The sequence below is a fragment of the Perca fluviatilis genome, chromosome 11, assembly GCF_010015445.1.
Source record: "Perca fluviatilis chromosome 11, GENO_Pfluv_1.0, whole genome shotgun sequence".
Lineage (NCBI taxonomy): Eukaryota > Metazoa > Chordata > Actinopteri > Perciformes > Percidae > Perca > Perca fluviatilis.
In genome coordinates this window covers 7,528,443-7,543,015 of record NC_053122.1, presented here as the reverse complement: position 1 = coordinate 7,543,015, position 14,573 = coordinate 7,528,443, and the positions used below count along the sequence as shown (strand labels likewise).

At 43.4% G+C, this 14,573-nt stretch overlaps 1 protein-coding gene across 3 annotated transcripts in view; it reads right to left on the bottom strand.

The window, feature by feature from the left end:
- The window catches only part of LOC120568864 (cadherin-18-like), a 125,868-nt gene that overhangs the window by 71,325 nt on the left and 39,970 nt on the right, over positions 1-14,573 (bottom strand). For all 3 annotated transcript variants that reach the window (XM_039816595.1, XM_039816597.1, XM_039816596.1), the window contains exons 3-4: positions 8,742-9,036; positions 2,729-2,848 (exon numbers count right to left, since the gene is read on the bottom strand). In XM_039816595.1, coding sequence (XP_039672529.1) covers positions 2,729-2,848; positions 8,742-9,036 — 415 coding nt within the window. The remainder of the gene's footprint in view (positions 1-2,728; positions 2,849-8,741; positions 9,037-14,573) is intronic.

Sequence of the window (14,573 nt, the reverse complement as noted above, 5' to 3'; positions counted from 1 at the left end):
TGGGATTTTGCCGGTCTTCGGCGTCCCAGAGACCGCCCCTAAGACTATGCCAGTCTCAGGCGCCCCCAAATCCATCCCTGTCACTGTGCCTGTCTCCATTCCTGTCACTGTGCCTGTCTCCATTCCTGTCACTGTGCCTGTCTCCATTCCTGTCACTGTGCCTGTCTCCATTCCTGTCAGTGTGCCTGTCTCCATTCCTGTCACTGTGCCTGTCGTCATCCCTGTCGCCGTCCCTGTTCTCCATTCCTGTGCGTTTCTCCATCCCTGTCACCGTGTCCGTCTTCCATCCCGGTCACCGTGCCCATCCTTATCCTGGTCACCGTGCCCATCCTTGTCCCTGTCACCGTGCCCCATCCTTGTCCCTGTCACCGCGTGCCCGTCTTTGTCCCCTTCACTATCTGTGTCCCCATTACTTTCCCCTGCCCCTAAGCCTGAGTCTGTCCGGAAGTCTGAGTCTGTCCTGCCTGTGTCTGAGTCTGTCCCGGCCTGTGTCTGTGTCTGTGTCTGAGTCCGAGTCTGTCCTGTCCGTGTTCTGTTTTGCCCCAGTCCGTCCCATCCATTTTGTTTTTAGGGTCGTTTCGGGATCCGCCTTGACGGGGGTTCTGTCATGGTTTCGGTGTTTTGCCTAATTTTTGGTTTATGTCATGTTTTCTGTCTGTGTTCCTGTTTCCTGTTTTATTGTGATAGTCTGGGTTGTCTTGTCCAATTTACTTCCTGAGTTTTCCCGCCTTTGTTGATTGTCCTGCCCCGGCCCTGATGTGTTTCACCTGATGTTACCACCTGTTCCTTGTTTGCTCCCTACCTCATGTATTTAACCTCTGTGAATCCCTTTGTGTCTTGTCGGATCGTTTTGTGGCCATGCCCTTGTGTTTCTTCCCTGTGCCTTGTGTCAGTTTTCTGTGTCAGTTTATTATTTTGTGAGTTTCCAGTCCCTGTACTGCCGCCTTTTGTTTATTAAATTCCTGAGTACCACAACCTCCTGTCTGCCTGCCTGCTCTCTCTGCATTTTGGGTCCTCAACGTCCCCCCCCCGCCTAACAGCTATACAAAAAGGACCCTTCAGTGCACCTGCTCTTTCACCAAAAATAATGACGCAGGTGGAGGACGTCGTTTGAACGTTTTGAACGTCCCCTTAAAGACCTGGCTGCACTGCTGAAAGCAGTTCACAGGAACTCACCGGCTGCATCATCAAACACTATCTGAAAAGGTTCATTACAGCTGTCCTAAAACAGTTAATGGACTCAGACAACAAAGTTAAAACCACAGTGCCGTCCTTGGCTTTTGGCATCATTAGCTTGATTACAGCACTCCAAGTGCAAGGTGATCCATAGCTACCTCTGTTTAAACTTTTCTTGGGCAGCAGCAGGGGCGATTCCAGGATTTTTGTTAGTGGGGTGGCAAAGGGGAGGACCAATAATCAGCAGGCGGGGGTGGGGTGGGGGGAAGGTTGGGTACCGAACCCTGTATTGGAGTATTGGTTCACGTAACATCAAATGTTGCCAAAATTCAGTACTTTGCTTGTTTGTTTGTTTGCCAAATTTGACATCCCACAGCATCTCACCGTGTTTTCCTCCTCGCTTGCTGCTCGGAGAGATAACAGGCCGGCCAGACGTTAATATCATCCCCCGTTATTATTATTGTTAGCTGCCGCTGATTCTGGATGTGAATTAGCCTGTGAGGCATTCAGGTTTATTCAGAAATAACCTCTCTCAGCTAAAGGCTGGAGGTAGGACGAGACACGACAACGTCCCGTCTGATATTTACTGGGTTTGTTTGTGAAATCACCGCTGATAACGCTGCTAACGCTGGGCAGGTCAGTTAGCTCCCGTTAGCTAGCTGCTGCCCCTGGATGCAGCCAGGCGGCCAGTGTAGCTCCCTGTTAGCCCAGCAGAGCCGCGGAGAGAACCAGACTGAGCCCCGGGACTCAGTGAGGCTGTGGCGGGGGCACACTCCTCAGTCAGCCCCTTTGTTTCAGTGAGCAAAATGGCTGAATTTATTGTGCCGACCTTGAAAGTTATAGCGAGATGACATTATTTACAGCAAGCTAACTGTTCTGTTAAACTGAAAAGTTGTAAGTTTTTTTTTAACTGTAAAAAAATTGTTGTAGTTGTTACAACCAGGCGTTACAGTTTAAGTAAGAGTAAGGTACCGAAAAAAGTACCGTTGAATAGCAACACCGAACACCAGGCACCGGTACTGGTAACGATATTGTATATATATATATATATATATATATATATATATATTGGGGGACATTTTATCAGAGTACAGCATAGAAAATCTGCTTAGAAATATAGAAAATATTGCATAGGATAGAACAACACAATGTAATTCTGCTAAATAAAACATCACATGCATTATTAATTTCACTTGTTTTCATCTTAAACAAATTGTATATCCAAATACAATATACATTTTCTATAGGCTCAATCTGCCACTTTAAAAAAAAACTAAAAAAACAACAATTCCAGTGCTGGTTCCATGATATCAGAATTTTGGATAATAAGGAAAATTATTATATATAAATTAATTGGTCATGTGAAAAGAGCTGGGAAAATTGGCAGAGCATGCAGCCAAGTGACAGAACTCTGATCTAATGGAAATCACAATTGTCAGATTGACAGCACTCTTGGGGGGGATAATTATATGCCACCCTGTGCCCCCCTTCGAGCCCCGCCCCTGGGCAGTGGGTAAAATGTGTTTAAAGTGAAGCCAGAAGCAGTCAGTACCTGTCTTGGGGTCCACAGAGAAGTAGGGCTGTCCCTCCAGGATGCTGTAAACTATCTTGGCGCTGTTTCCGTACGTCGGATCATCTGCATCTGAGGCTGTCACTTGCAAAACTGACGTTCCTGCAGAGGGAAGGGAACCAATAATAAGTGATCAGATGGTCGAATAGTCGAAAGCACTGACCACCACAAAGACATAAAGACAGGAAGTGTTCGTGAATGCTGACCAGTTCTAAATGGACACATTTTTTATACTTTTATAAACATAATTGATTTGAGAGAAAGTTCATTCTGTACCTTGAAACTTGTAGTTTAAAAAAAACAATCTCATGGCAAAAATTTCTCATTATTGTGGCCAGTTTGATCTATGGATCATAATCACTTTCACAGTTCCATACTTAGGAAATTTGCTGAGAAATCTCCATAACAATCAAGCAAAATCCATCTGCTGATAAAGATCATGGTATGCGGTTTAAAGCCATGGAAAAAGCTAGTAAGTCCACCTTGAGTTAAGATTATTTTGCCGAAAAACAAGTATATTGTTTGTACTTAATCTTAACCTCTATTGTCGCTCCTTGACACGGCATTAGATCTTTCATTAAATCAACGGCATTAAACGTGGCTCTGGTCCTAACATCTAATCTGTAGCTCTTGCTACACACATTCGATCACAAGCAAGCCCAAACACTAAAGGTAATGTTACTGTCACTGCCGGTGCGCTAGCCTCTAATTAGAATCTGCAATGGAAACCAAGCCACAACAGTATGAAAATATCTTGTTTCTATGTAAATGTGACACTCTAAATGTCTACCACGGGCTGCAGTAAAACACAGTGTGTGTTGTCAGCAGTGCTCGTGTAAAGAGCCACAGCCCATTAGCCTGGCCATGTAGCAGCCGACAGGAAAAGCCAAAGCTTTAATCCATCTCATTCATCTTCGTATACCTGCGGTGCGTTTGTTCTCATGGCAAAGGCAGCGCCAAATGTTCAGGTAATGTTCAAATCACATCCCTGGAGTGTTTTAAACCCTACAAAACTAACGCATTATCTTTGTAAATAACCAACAATTTAATTATCGTGTTTTTTGTTTTTGTGTGGAACATAATCATGAGATACCCCATATCTGTACTAACACTATACTACTGTAAGCATTCACACACACCATGTGCATATATAGACAACTAATGGACAGTGCCTATGTTTTGCACTGCTCATACATGATCCTTTGAGCAGAACTAGGTCTGTGTATTAGGGATTGACAGATATTGGTTTCTCAAGGCTGATACCGATACTGATTATTAGTAGTTTATCAAACTGATAGCCGATATTTGGAAACGATATTCATTTACAGTGAAAATGAATATCGTTAAGCCAAAATTAAGATTTTGGAATGTTAACACAAAACATTTTTTTAAATCCTTTAAGCAATTATTTAATAAATTAAAATCTTTCAACATAATACACAGTAAAAAGATAGTCAGATCGTGTTGCGGGAACATTAAGTCAGACTCAGTGGGGAGTGAAACCAAAGCAGAGGGACAGACTCAGAGCTTTAGTGAAGCCAAAGTTGCGCACTTTTTAATTAATTAACGTTATCGGTCAAATAAAACGCCGATACAGATAATCTGCAAACTGCCAAAAACCCTAACCCGATAATCGGTGTATCCCTAGTTAGATCCTTCACTCTTACTTCCAAGTGTACTTTATATTATAAAAGTGCCCTGTCAGTAATAAAATGTTACATATTACAGTACATTATTGTATTTCTATTACTGATGCCTTACAGCCAAGGTCGGTAACAATTTCCAATGTACACTTTTTTAAGTATTGTTTGAAATGGACTTTACGCCCCTACAATAAATAAGTCTCGCGGTCTGTTTGGAAAGAACCAATGAAATGCCTTCCCCTAACCTACAAATTAATCCCTGCCCTAACCCCCAGGTACCTACAGTATTAGGGGTGTTGAAATGAATCATCCCATCGATGCATCGTGATGCGGTCGTGGACGATTCTGCATCGATGCAGTGACAGACCATAACCAATTTTTGCCTGCTGTAGTTACTCTTGTCTGTTGTGTTCAGACTCCGCCACATTCAATCAGTGTCTTTTTTGAGAGTTCATATATGTCTGACTGCTTGAATTTGTTGATGAAAACCATGTGTAGCAATATCTAATACATTTGAGGAGGTGGCACATCGTGGCACATCGTGGCGAATCATTGCGCATCGTGATGCATCGTGATATTGAATCGTATCGAATCGTTGACAGGATAATCCTAATCGAATTGAATCTTGAGACCAGTGAAGATTCACACCCCTAGTACCTATCAGACCTCCTCCAATCCTCCACCACGTCCCAGAACCTCTGGTCCTTCGGGGGAAGGAGCCTTCACTGTGGCAGCCCCCACCCTCCGGAACTCTCTCCTGCCTGAAATGCATAATGCTTCATCTACGGACATCTTCAATAGAAACTACCCACCATTCCACCACAGCCTACGGACTCAGCTAAATCCTGTTTTCCCCGACAACGTAAAGTAATCCCTTAAAAGGACAGTGGTGCGCGATACTGCAATATTTAAATAATAAGTAATAAGTAAATACAAGGCCAAAATTGCCGATACCGATACGATACAGACACTTTTTAATAATTAAGGAGGATGAATTTTCATGAACTTTAGCCTAAGTGTTTTTGTGATTTTACATTTGGATTATTAATAAGTTAAAACCAAGGACAGAATTTTCATATGCTTGTATACATTTGTTATGTTACCACTGTATATTACAGCCTTTTAACAAATTATACAGCTTGTCGTGGTTTCATTTTCGGCCTGAAAATATAGCCACACGGCTCTTCTCTTCCTCTCTGCCGTTATTCTGCTCCATCTCTGTGCTGCTTGTGTGTGTGTGTGTGTGTGTGTGTGTGTGTGTGTGTGTGTGTGTGTGTGTGTGTGTGGTGCTGGCCACTGCCCTGCCTGGCTGCTTGCTTGCTTGTTTGCCTGGCGCCGCTGAGTCACGTGACGGTACAACATCAACTCACAAGAGGGGTGTTTGGAGGAGCAAAGTGTGCCTGCTCCGCGCTGTGACAGGACTTAACCACTTTAATGCGGCGGCACTTACACAGACCCAGACAGCCAGCCAGGTCGCCTCTTTGATGAAAACCGCAGCAGTGCACACTGGAGAGAAACTGAAACTAAAGTATTGACCTTATTACACTGGGAATTTGATCAATATCAATACCAACGTTGGTACTGATATTATCAATATTTTGATCGATCCGCCCGCCACTATTAAAAGGCTATTTCTGAACACAGAAGCACTATTAGATGTAGGAATATGAATTACCCAGTAGCGACACATTTTGTTGAACCACATTTTCTTTCGGCTATATTGGGATTGAACAGGCGACCCTCGTCCCAAGAGAAGGTAATTTAGATGTATTACTTTCTTATTGGATCCACTGGTTAACTGGGGGTCGCTCAGTGCGTAGGGAGTTGGGTTAGGATGTGGAGGGTTGCTGGTTCAAGTCCCTGTACAGAGTGTGGACTGGTAGCTGGAGAGGTGCCAGTTCACCTCCTGGGCACTGCCAAGGTGCTCTTGAGTAAGGCACTGAACCCCCAACTGCTCGGGGCGCTCCTCCAAGGAGCAGCCCCTTCACTCTGACATCTCTCCATTGGTGTGTTTAGCATGTATAGGTCCTGAGAATGTTTGTAATTCAAGCCTGTGTGTTCAATGTGTGTGCAACTGTACTAACTAATTTAGAATTTCCCCTCGCGGGATAAATAAAGGCATTCTTCTTCTTCTTCTTAAAACCCTGTCACCCAATGTGGATTAAATATTGACTATGATTTAATTTAATTTATGTTTTTTATAATGCACCACACAATATGGGATTATTTATTGGATATTTAGTCAAATTTAGAACGGATGGTTTAACCTTTGCTATATATCGCTTAGAATTCTTTCAATATAACTGTATTTTTAAACATTTCAATATTGTATATGAAACTGAAATCTTTATACATAGTGTTAAACATAGGCTGTGGTAATATAGATTGTCTTTTTTTTACCCCAATGATGCTTCATGATTACCTAATTAACATCATACAGTATGTCTAACATGTTTATTGTTACACATACTTATATAGTACCTGTGGTTGTGTCTGTCATTAAAATGGTTGACTTGAAGAAGGCCTGAGGGCCGAAATGTCGTCAGAATAAATAGCGCTAGGATATGATGCCAGAGGGGGCAACACTTTTTTTCTTATTTTCAATCCCTTAAAAAGCCCCATAAAAATCCAAATTATTGTAATTAGTTGAGTCAATTCCTGGGATTTGATACTGTGTGTGCCGACTCATTATCATGGCTTACAAGAACACTTAACTGGGCCACCGTTAATTATTAGTTACACCACGTGTGTCAAACTCAAGGCCCGGGGGCCAAATCTGGGCCCATTACAAGTTTTGATCCGGTCTGCATTAGGGCTGGGCGATATGGACCAAAAAGTCATATCCCAATATATTTTGGCTGAATATCGATATACGATATATATCGCGATATTTTTTCCGCCAGGTGAGAGCAAATGTTCAGTCAAAGCCCAAATCAAATATGACATGTCACAAGTAGTTTCATAGAAACAGTTGCAAAATCAAATAAATAATAAACCGGTTTCTTCACCTGGTTCATGATTAAATGCTCAGCTGTTCAAATAACAATAAAATGTAAACCTAAATACTGTATAACGGAGTAACTTTTTGAAATCAAAGCTCCATAGGCTATTTGTGATTCGTTCCAAAGGTCAATTAAGCTTTTGATATTAATATAATCTACTTTGTTCAAAATGTAATGCCTCATGCCTGTAAGCCTAGGTTATAGTCCCATTCTTCCACTTGATACTGCTTCCACTTAAGTAAACTAAAAGATGAACTATCGACTACAAAACAAAGAAATTTATTATGATCGGTTCAAAGATCTGAGTCCAAACGGAAACTTCACCCTTCTGAACTAAGAGTTTCTGCTTCAAGGTGAAGTTTAAACAGACTGAAATGTCCAGGCTCATTCCTCCACTATTTATTTCTGTATGTATTTCACGTTACATGTAATTTTAACGGGCACTGAGCTCCAGATCCTGCAGCCGCAGACGGTCGCTGCCCCGCTGTAGCTTCTTTCCCGCCTGCCGCCGGCAAACTTAGTGGAACTTTCCGCCCGATATCGACATACAGTTCGTCCTGGACTACGTGTAAGATCCTACCGGTCACAACTCTGTCTTTGGCTGGTCCGATCTGGATCAGCGGGGACCGGCGCAGCAGCGAGGGCGAAGCTGTGTTTTTGCCCGGAGAAGAGACGCGGCGTCGGCCACGGGGCTCTCCGCCTCCCGGGAGCTCAGATTGCTGGTCGAAGGCGGCATATATAATCATAAAACACATTTTCACCTGTTAAATGTTATCCATGCTGTTTGTTCTTTTCATTTCCTCTATCGAACATAATTAAGCAGTACAAAAGTCCGGCATCTTTAGCGTTGATCTGAATGCTTCGGACCCCTGTTCCAAGATGGCGCGGGTTTTGACGTTATGTTTAGAACCTCACGGCGACATATCTATGGGAGCAAGGATCACATTTGAACTATATCGATATATGCGATATGGTCTAATTCCATATCTCATTTAAAAATATATCGATATATTTGTTTATATCGATATATCGCCCAGCCCTAGTCTGCATATCAATTTAGGTTTACGATAAATTTTGGCTATACAGGAAACTGTTTTCAAACTATAATTAGGCGACATTCAAAGCAGAATTTGGCTGATTTACCAACTTTGGGACTCAGAAAGATAACACAGTCAAGATATTAGACTTTTTCTCTTAAATAAAATCATGTCAATAAACAATACATGTCTGGCCCTTAATGTGATTCTCATTTAAAATTGCGTTTGACCCCCCGTTGAGTTACACTTTTGTGTTCCCACTAACTCACTGTCTGTTGGAAAAAAAAAAAAGCATGTAAGACTCCTGGCTTACCAACATCAGATATCTCAGGCACAGATGCTAAAAACGGTCCATCAGGGAATGTTGGAGCATTGTCATTAACATCCTGGACCTTGATGATGAACTCTGACTCTGCCTCCAGGGAGCGGTTGGTCTGCCGGTCGATGGCCCTTGCATGTAGGACATACTGGGACTTCCTCTCACGGTCCAGGCTCTTTGCTGCGTGGATGTCGCCCGTCGTTTCGTCAATGAGGAAGATGGACCCGGCCCCCTCGCCGGACAGGATGTAGCTCACAGAACCATCGCCCTTGTCAGAGTTGGAGTGGAGCTGGAGATGTAAGAGGGAGAAAATGAGTGAGGGAGGGAGCAGTAAAGTGTCCGACAAGTACGTGATTCAGAGTAATAGCCAAGTGTCAGGATGAGTGGTCAGCTAATGGAGAGGAGCAGGCTCAGAGAGAGGTGCAGCTATCCAATCAGAGAAGGAGACGTTGAAGTTACTAAGATGATGATGAGAGAGAGAGAACCATAAGTACCAGCGAAAGTAAAAGTGATACACCCTGATAAAGAGTATTTTAGTATCATTGTAAGACTATGTGTGGCTAGCTGTGTGTGCTGTAGACTTCATTCAATGAAATGCTACCAGGTTAATAGCATAAACGTTGAGTCTTATCTCAAGATTATCCTTGACGGTAGTCTCGCATTGCCAGACCTTCCTCCACAGCGCTGCCGAGGAGGGTCTGGCTAGTCCACACAGCATTCTGGGATGGGAAAAACACGTGCTCTGGTTTATTGGCATTTCTTTAAACCAATCACAATTGTTACAGGCGGTGTTAAGCGCCAGACGGCGCAACGGTGCCTCTGCAAAATAGCCTCGGGAAGGAACTTGTTTTGGTGGAATGTGTGTACGTTCAAAGGTTGTTGTGGCGTGCAACAGAAAACTCAGATTGGACAGATGGTCTAGCTAGCTGTCTGGATTTACCCTGTAGTAGCAGTTAACCATAGTCCAAATGAATCCACCAGAGCTAGAATTCCAACACAAAGAAAGGGGAAGGTGACGGACATCCGGGTTGAATTTCTGGCGGCACCGGAGCAAACCCGGAAATTGAACGTGGTGGATATACCTTGACAGCATTGCTGGATTCAGACTGCCCGATATCAGCTCGATAAAAGCCCAGCGAACTCCGCTCCCCAATCATGAAGCCCTGTGTTTTTATGACCCATCAACCCACCCCGACATCCTGCCTTTGTGGCCCACAGTGTTCTTATACAGCAGCAGTCATTGGGGTGCATACAGCAACAACAACAAAAAACGTGGAATGCTTACAAATTAAAGTGCTTTACTTTTCGGGCGCTATATGTTAGGTATATGTTATGATATATCGACTCAATATTGTTATCGCGATATCACGTTGCGCAATATTATATCGAAAGTGTTGCGATAAGTATGCAATATTTTGTTTATTTTGCGGAGCGCTGCGTCCCGTCCGTCGGCTGTGTGGCTTAGTTGTGTTTGATTTAGAGCTTGAAACGCTGTAATGATCATGTTTCATTGGCCAGTTACCGCGCCACGTACACGTTAGTGCACGTCAGCGCACGGGTCCACTACGTGACAAAACCCATGGATCGTACCATGTGACGTGTGTGCTTATTTGGACAGAGTGACATTGTAAGTGAAAAAATAGATAGAGACAACAACACGGAACGAATCAGAGAAGCGAAAGAAAAGTTGTGTCCTGTTCTCTTTATTTATTTATTTTATACTGTCCCACCAGTAGAACATGTCCTGTTCTAGATGGTCCTTATTTATTAATTCATTTTGGACCAGTCCAATATGACAGTCAGTTGAAATCAACCTTGTGTCGTATTTGTTATGAATGTATTTTGATGCGTTTCCCCATAACTTTTGTAATTTTACATACGTTTAAAACTATCGAAATAAATATCGATATCGCAATGTTCATAATCGATATGGCAATATCACATCTTGTCAATATCGTGCAACCCTACTATACGTACGTATGGTTCATGAGAACAATGCAGAACCACATCATCAATCAGGCTTTACACCTCTCTCCAACCAACTTCTAGCTTAATCCAAAAGCACTCAGTGTTTGGTTGTGTGGATTTGTTATTGGATTGTTGAATATTATTCAGGCCACAGGGAACAAGGTGAATCTGCTTCAAATCTGAAGCCTCCTCACACCCTGCTTCCCAAAAAACGTTTCAGGGAACAGTCAAAGGAGGCAACTCCAGACACAGTCGGCGCCATAAAATGAAACCGAAACAGACAACACGACGCAACGAGCTGCGGGGAGCGAAAGAGGCGCTGCCAGTGTGAGCTCCAACAAAGCCGCAGTGTAAAGACAAAGGAAATCCAACTCCCTGGCACAAAATAAAACACTTAAAAAAACAAACGGAGGAGACAGGAGAAGACAACGCAAAGAGGGGAGGAGGATAAAAATACAACAGCATGGCTGTGTGTTACTAAGCAGCAGCTGGTGAGGAAGGAGCATCGACTGACATTTTGAGGCTAAAGTGTTTCCCCCCGTGCATGTCTCTCCAGCTAAAAGAACAAAGGCTGGTGAGGGTGTGAAATATGAATCAAAAAGCATGTGGGCGGGCAGGAAGCAACGGTTATTAATTTAAACAGGTTAATTCCCTTCTGGTGGGATTTAAAAGGACATGCTACACTAAGCTCCGTCGCTAATCATGAGAGCACAGACACGATGAGGTGGTTTCACTCCGATTCGATACACTTTATCTAGTTTGTATGACATCAGTGCATCGTTCTGTCAACGAGTGTGAAGAGGCTTTTCTGTGTGGAGTCCCAGGTTGTGTGGGTTTTCTCATGTCTTTGTCATAGAGCACTGCGGTCCTCAGAACTGGACTTGGTCCCCAGGCATTGGCCTCAGGGGCGGAGCGACGTGGTGGCTTCTGGGGCTCCAACCCCTGAATGTTTTCTCAAAAGCCCTGAATCTTTTAGGGTTTTAAAAAAAATACCTTCAACTTTGTATCATTCCCCCCCCCCCACAGTCTCTCTCACTGGAGCGGAAAATCAATGGAGCAAAAGTTCTGGGAATGCTACTAAAAATAGGTTCCAAGATTAGTAATGGTGTTGTCAAAAAAGGAACATCGGGGAGCGCCTGGGTTGCTCACCTGGTAGAGCGTGCGCCCCGTGTACAGAGGCTCAGTCCTCGCTGCAGCGGCCCGTGGCTTTTCGGTTTGGACCTGCGGCCCTTTGCCGCATGTCGTTCCCCCTCTCTCTCCCCTTTCATGTCCAAGCCGTCCCATCAAATAAAAGGACTATCATGTGTAGGACACACCATGAAAAGATTTCAAGGAAATCGGATGATGTTTGTCACATAATGCTGGCGTGTAGATGTCTCCGGGTCTGGACTCTTATCCAGCACGTGAAGTTACAACAGCTACCCGTGTTATGGCGAAACGCACATAATGTCCTCCATTCCACATCCACGCCGTTCTACGAAAACAAAAAAATATAAAAAAATATCGCAATTTGGCATCGTGGATGTCTTGACATGCTGCTGACCCAATTTGAGCAGGATCTGTTCAGAAAAGTCCCATACCTGTAAAGGGCCTAAAATTATGTCATATCCCATGACATCATTGTTCGAGCTATCGAAAATTCCATCGCAATTTAAGGTGGGGGGGATTATACAGACCAAAAAAAAACTAACTTTCGTGCTCGGGCCCTAAAAAAATGAAAAATATAGAAACATCAGAAATGACGTTTGCCTCTCTTTAGGTGGAAGGAGTGAAAACGTGTCATCCTCTACATTTGCGGTGTTCTCGTTCCAGAATGATGAAGACAGCTGGAGAACAATTAAATACAAAATAGGATGCAACGATGCATTTCCGTTACGCTGTACTGAGTACCTAAACGATAAGTAAAATAAGTGTGCTAAAGATGAAACATATTGCATAAAAGGTTGCAACAGCAATATGGGGTGCTATGGATCGGTTCGATTGGAGCAAGTGGGAAACAGAAGCCGAATAAAAGAAAATAAGACAGGATTGTGCCCGTCAAATGTCAGATCATTTTTTGGTGGGGCTACAATGGGCCTATTGTTATTCCTGGTGGAGCTGTAGCAAATTTTTATTGGCTCAGAAAGAACACCAATGCAAAACTCTAGAAATCCTTCATTTCCTGCGCGACATGCAAATTGATGTTCATGCCACCACTGATAAGATACAACAGTAAGCAAGTAAAAATGCCAGCCTTCTATCAGAACATATTTTTTAAGGTCTTATCGTGGACAAGTATCAGTGTAGCTCCGTCTGTTCATCATAACCACATTCCAAATCCTATCAGAAACATGCTGCTGCATTTCTGAGGAGGCAAAGAGATGGAGGGAGAGAGGGAGAGGGAGAGAGGGAGGGGAGAGAGAAATAGTCCCAGATGTGAGGGTATGTATTTCTGTGAATATGAAGAGCTAAATGAAGGAATACATTAAACAGATATCAGCCTTCAACAGCTTGTCAGACGGAGAGCCTCAGACTGATGATGCCATGTTTGGCTACGGCGCCACGCTTACCAAGAAACCTGAGCACAAACAGGATCCCGCCTGAAAACACACACACACACACACACACACACACACACACACACACACACACACACACACACACACACACACACACACACACACACACACACACACACACACACACACACACACACTTGCCTGGCAAAACATCAAGCACACACAAACAGACAGGGGTGCACACACACACACACACACACACACACACACACACACACACACACACACACACACACACACACACACACAGACGCTCTCTTTCATACTGATCTCTCCAACACAGAGACTGACAGTCTCTCACATACAGTATGCAGAGTACGTGGACCGGGTGCAGATGCAGGGCCGGAGAGCAGGGCCGTACGCAGGTTTTTAAAAAATGCAGAGGTCCAAAAGAATTGTGATTGCCGGGGGGGTCCGGGGGCATGCTCGTTGTTGACACGGCGTGATCAGAAGACCACTGTGTTGAGCAACAATTGCGTAGTCACGACAATATAATGCACTGCACCACTCAGTTAAAAGATGTGAATAGGACTTCCGAACCTTTATGACTTTGAAGTTCACAACAACAACTCTGTCTGACAGTATCTCATATTGTATATCTACGGAGCCCCATGTGGAATTATTATTTTTCTTGTGCGCACACGGTACTTTCTGGTGCGTACGAGAAACCAATCTAAGGCTAGAAAAAATGATGCTAACGAAGTACTGCTAACGTTATGCAGTTAATATTTCAGATTCACAGCACGATATCGGTTAAAAGTTGCCTTATCATCTTTAAGTTTGTTGATGCCGCTATCAGGTACATTTGGTTGCATTTTCCAGGAAGATGAATACCTCTTTAAAAGTAAGACCGGTGGGACCGGCCCGTTCTGGGAACGCCAAGGATTGCCGGTGGATTACGTGTATAGAGAGACGGCTTATACATTGTCCCACACTAGCACCGTCAAATCTCCTATTTTATCTGCTTTTATATTTTTAACTGTTTTTAACTGCTCTTTAATGTTTAATTTCTCATACTGCACTGTAACCTTTATTCTTGTATTTGAATTGTTTTTATGTAAATGTATTGGATTGCCCTGTTGCTGAAATGTGCTATACAAATAAAGCTGCCTTGTCTTGCCTCCTCGGCAGCCATTCTGAGTGCTACTCAGATTGGATACCTTCTAGTGAACTCGGGGAAAGTATCTAGTGCGCACGAGAGAAGAAAAAAAATGTCCCTTTAGGGGCTCTCCGCTTGTATCAGCCTACAATTTTGGGTAGCGAAAAAAAACATTCACTCCAACGCTTTTTCTGTTGTTTG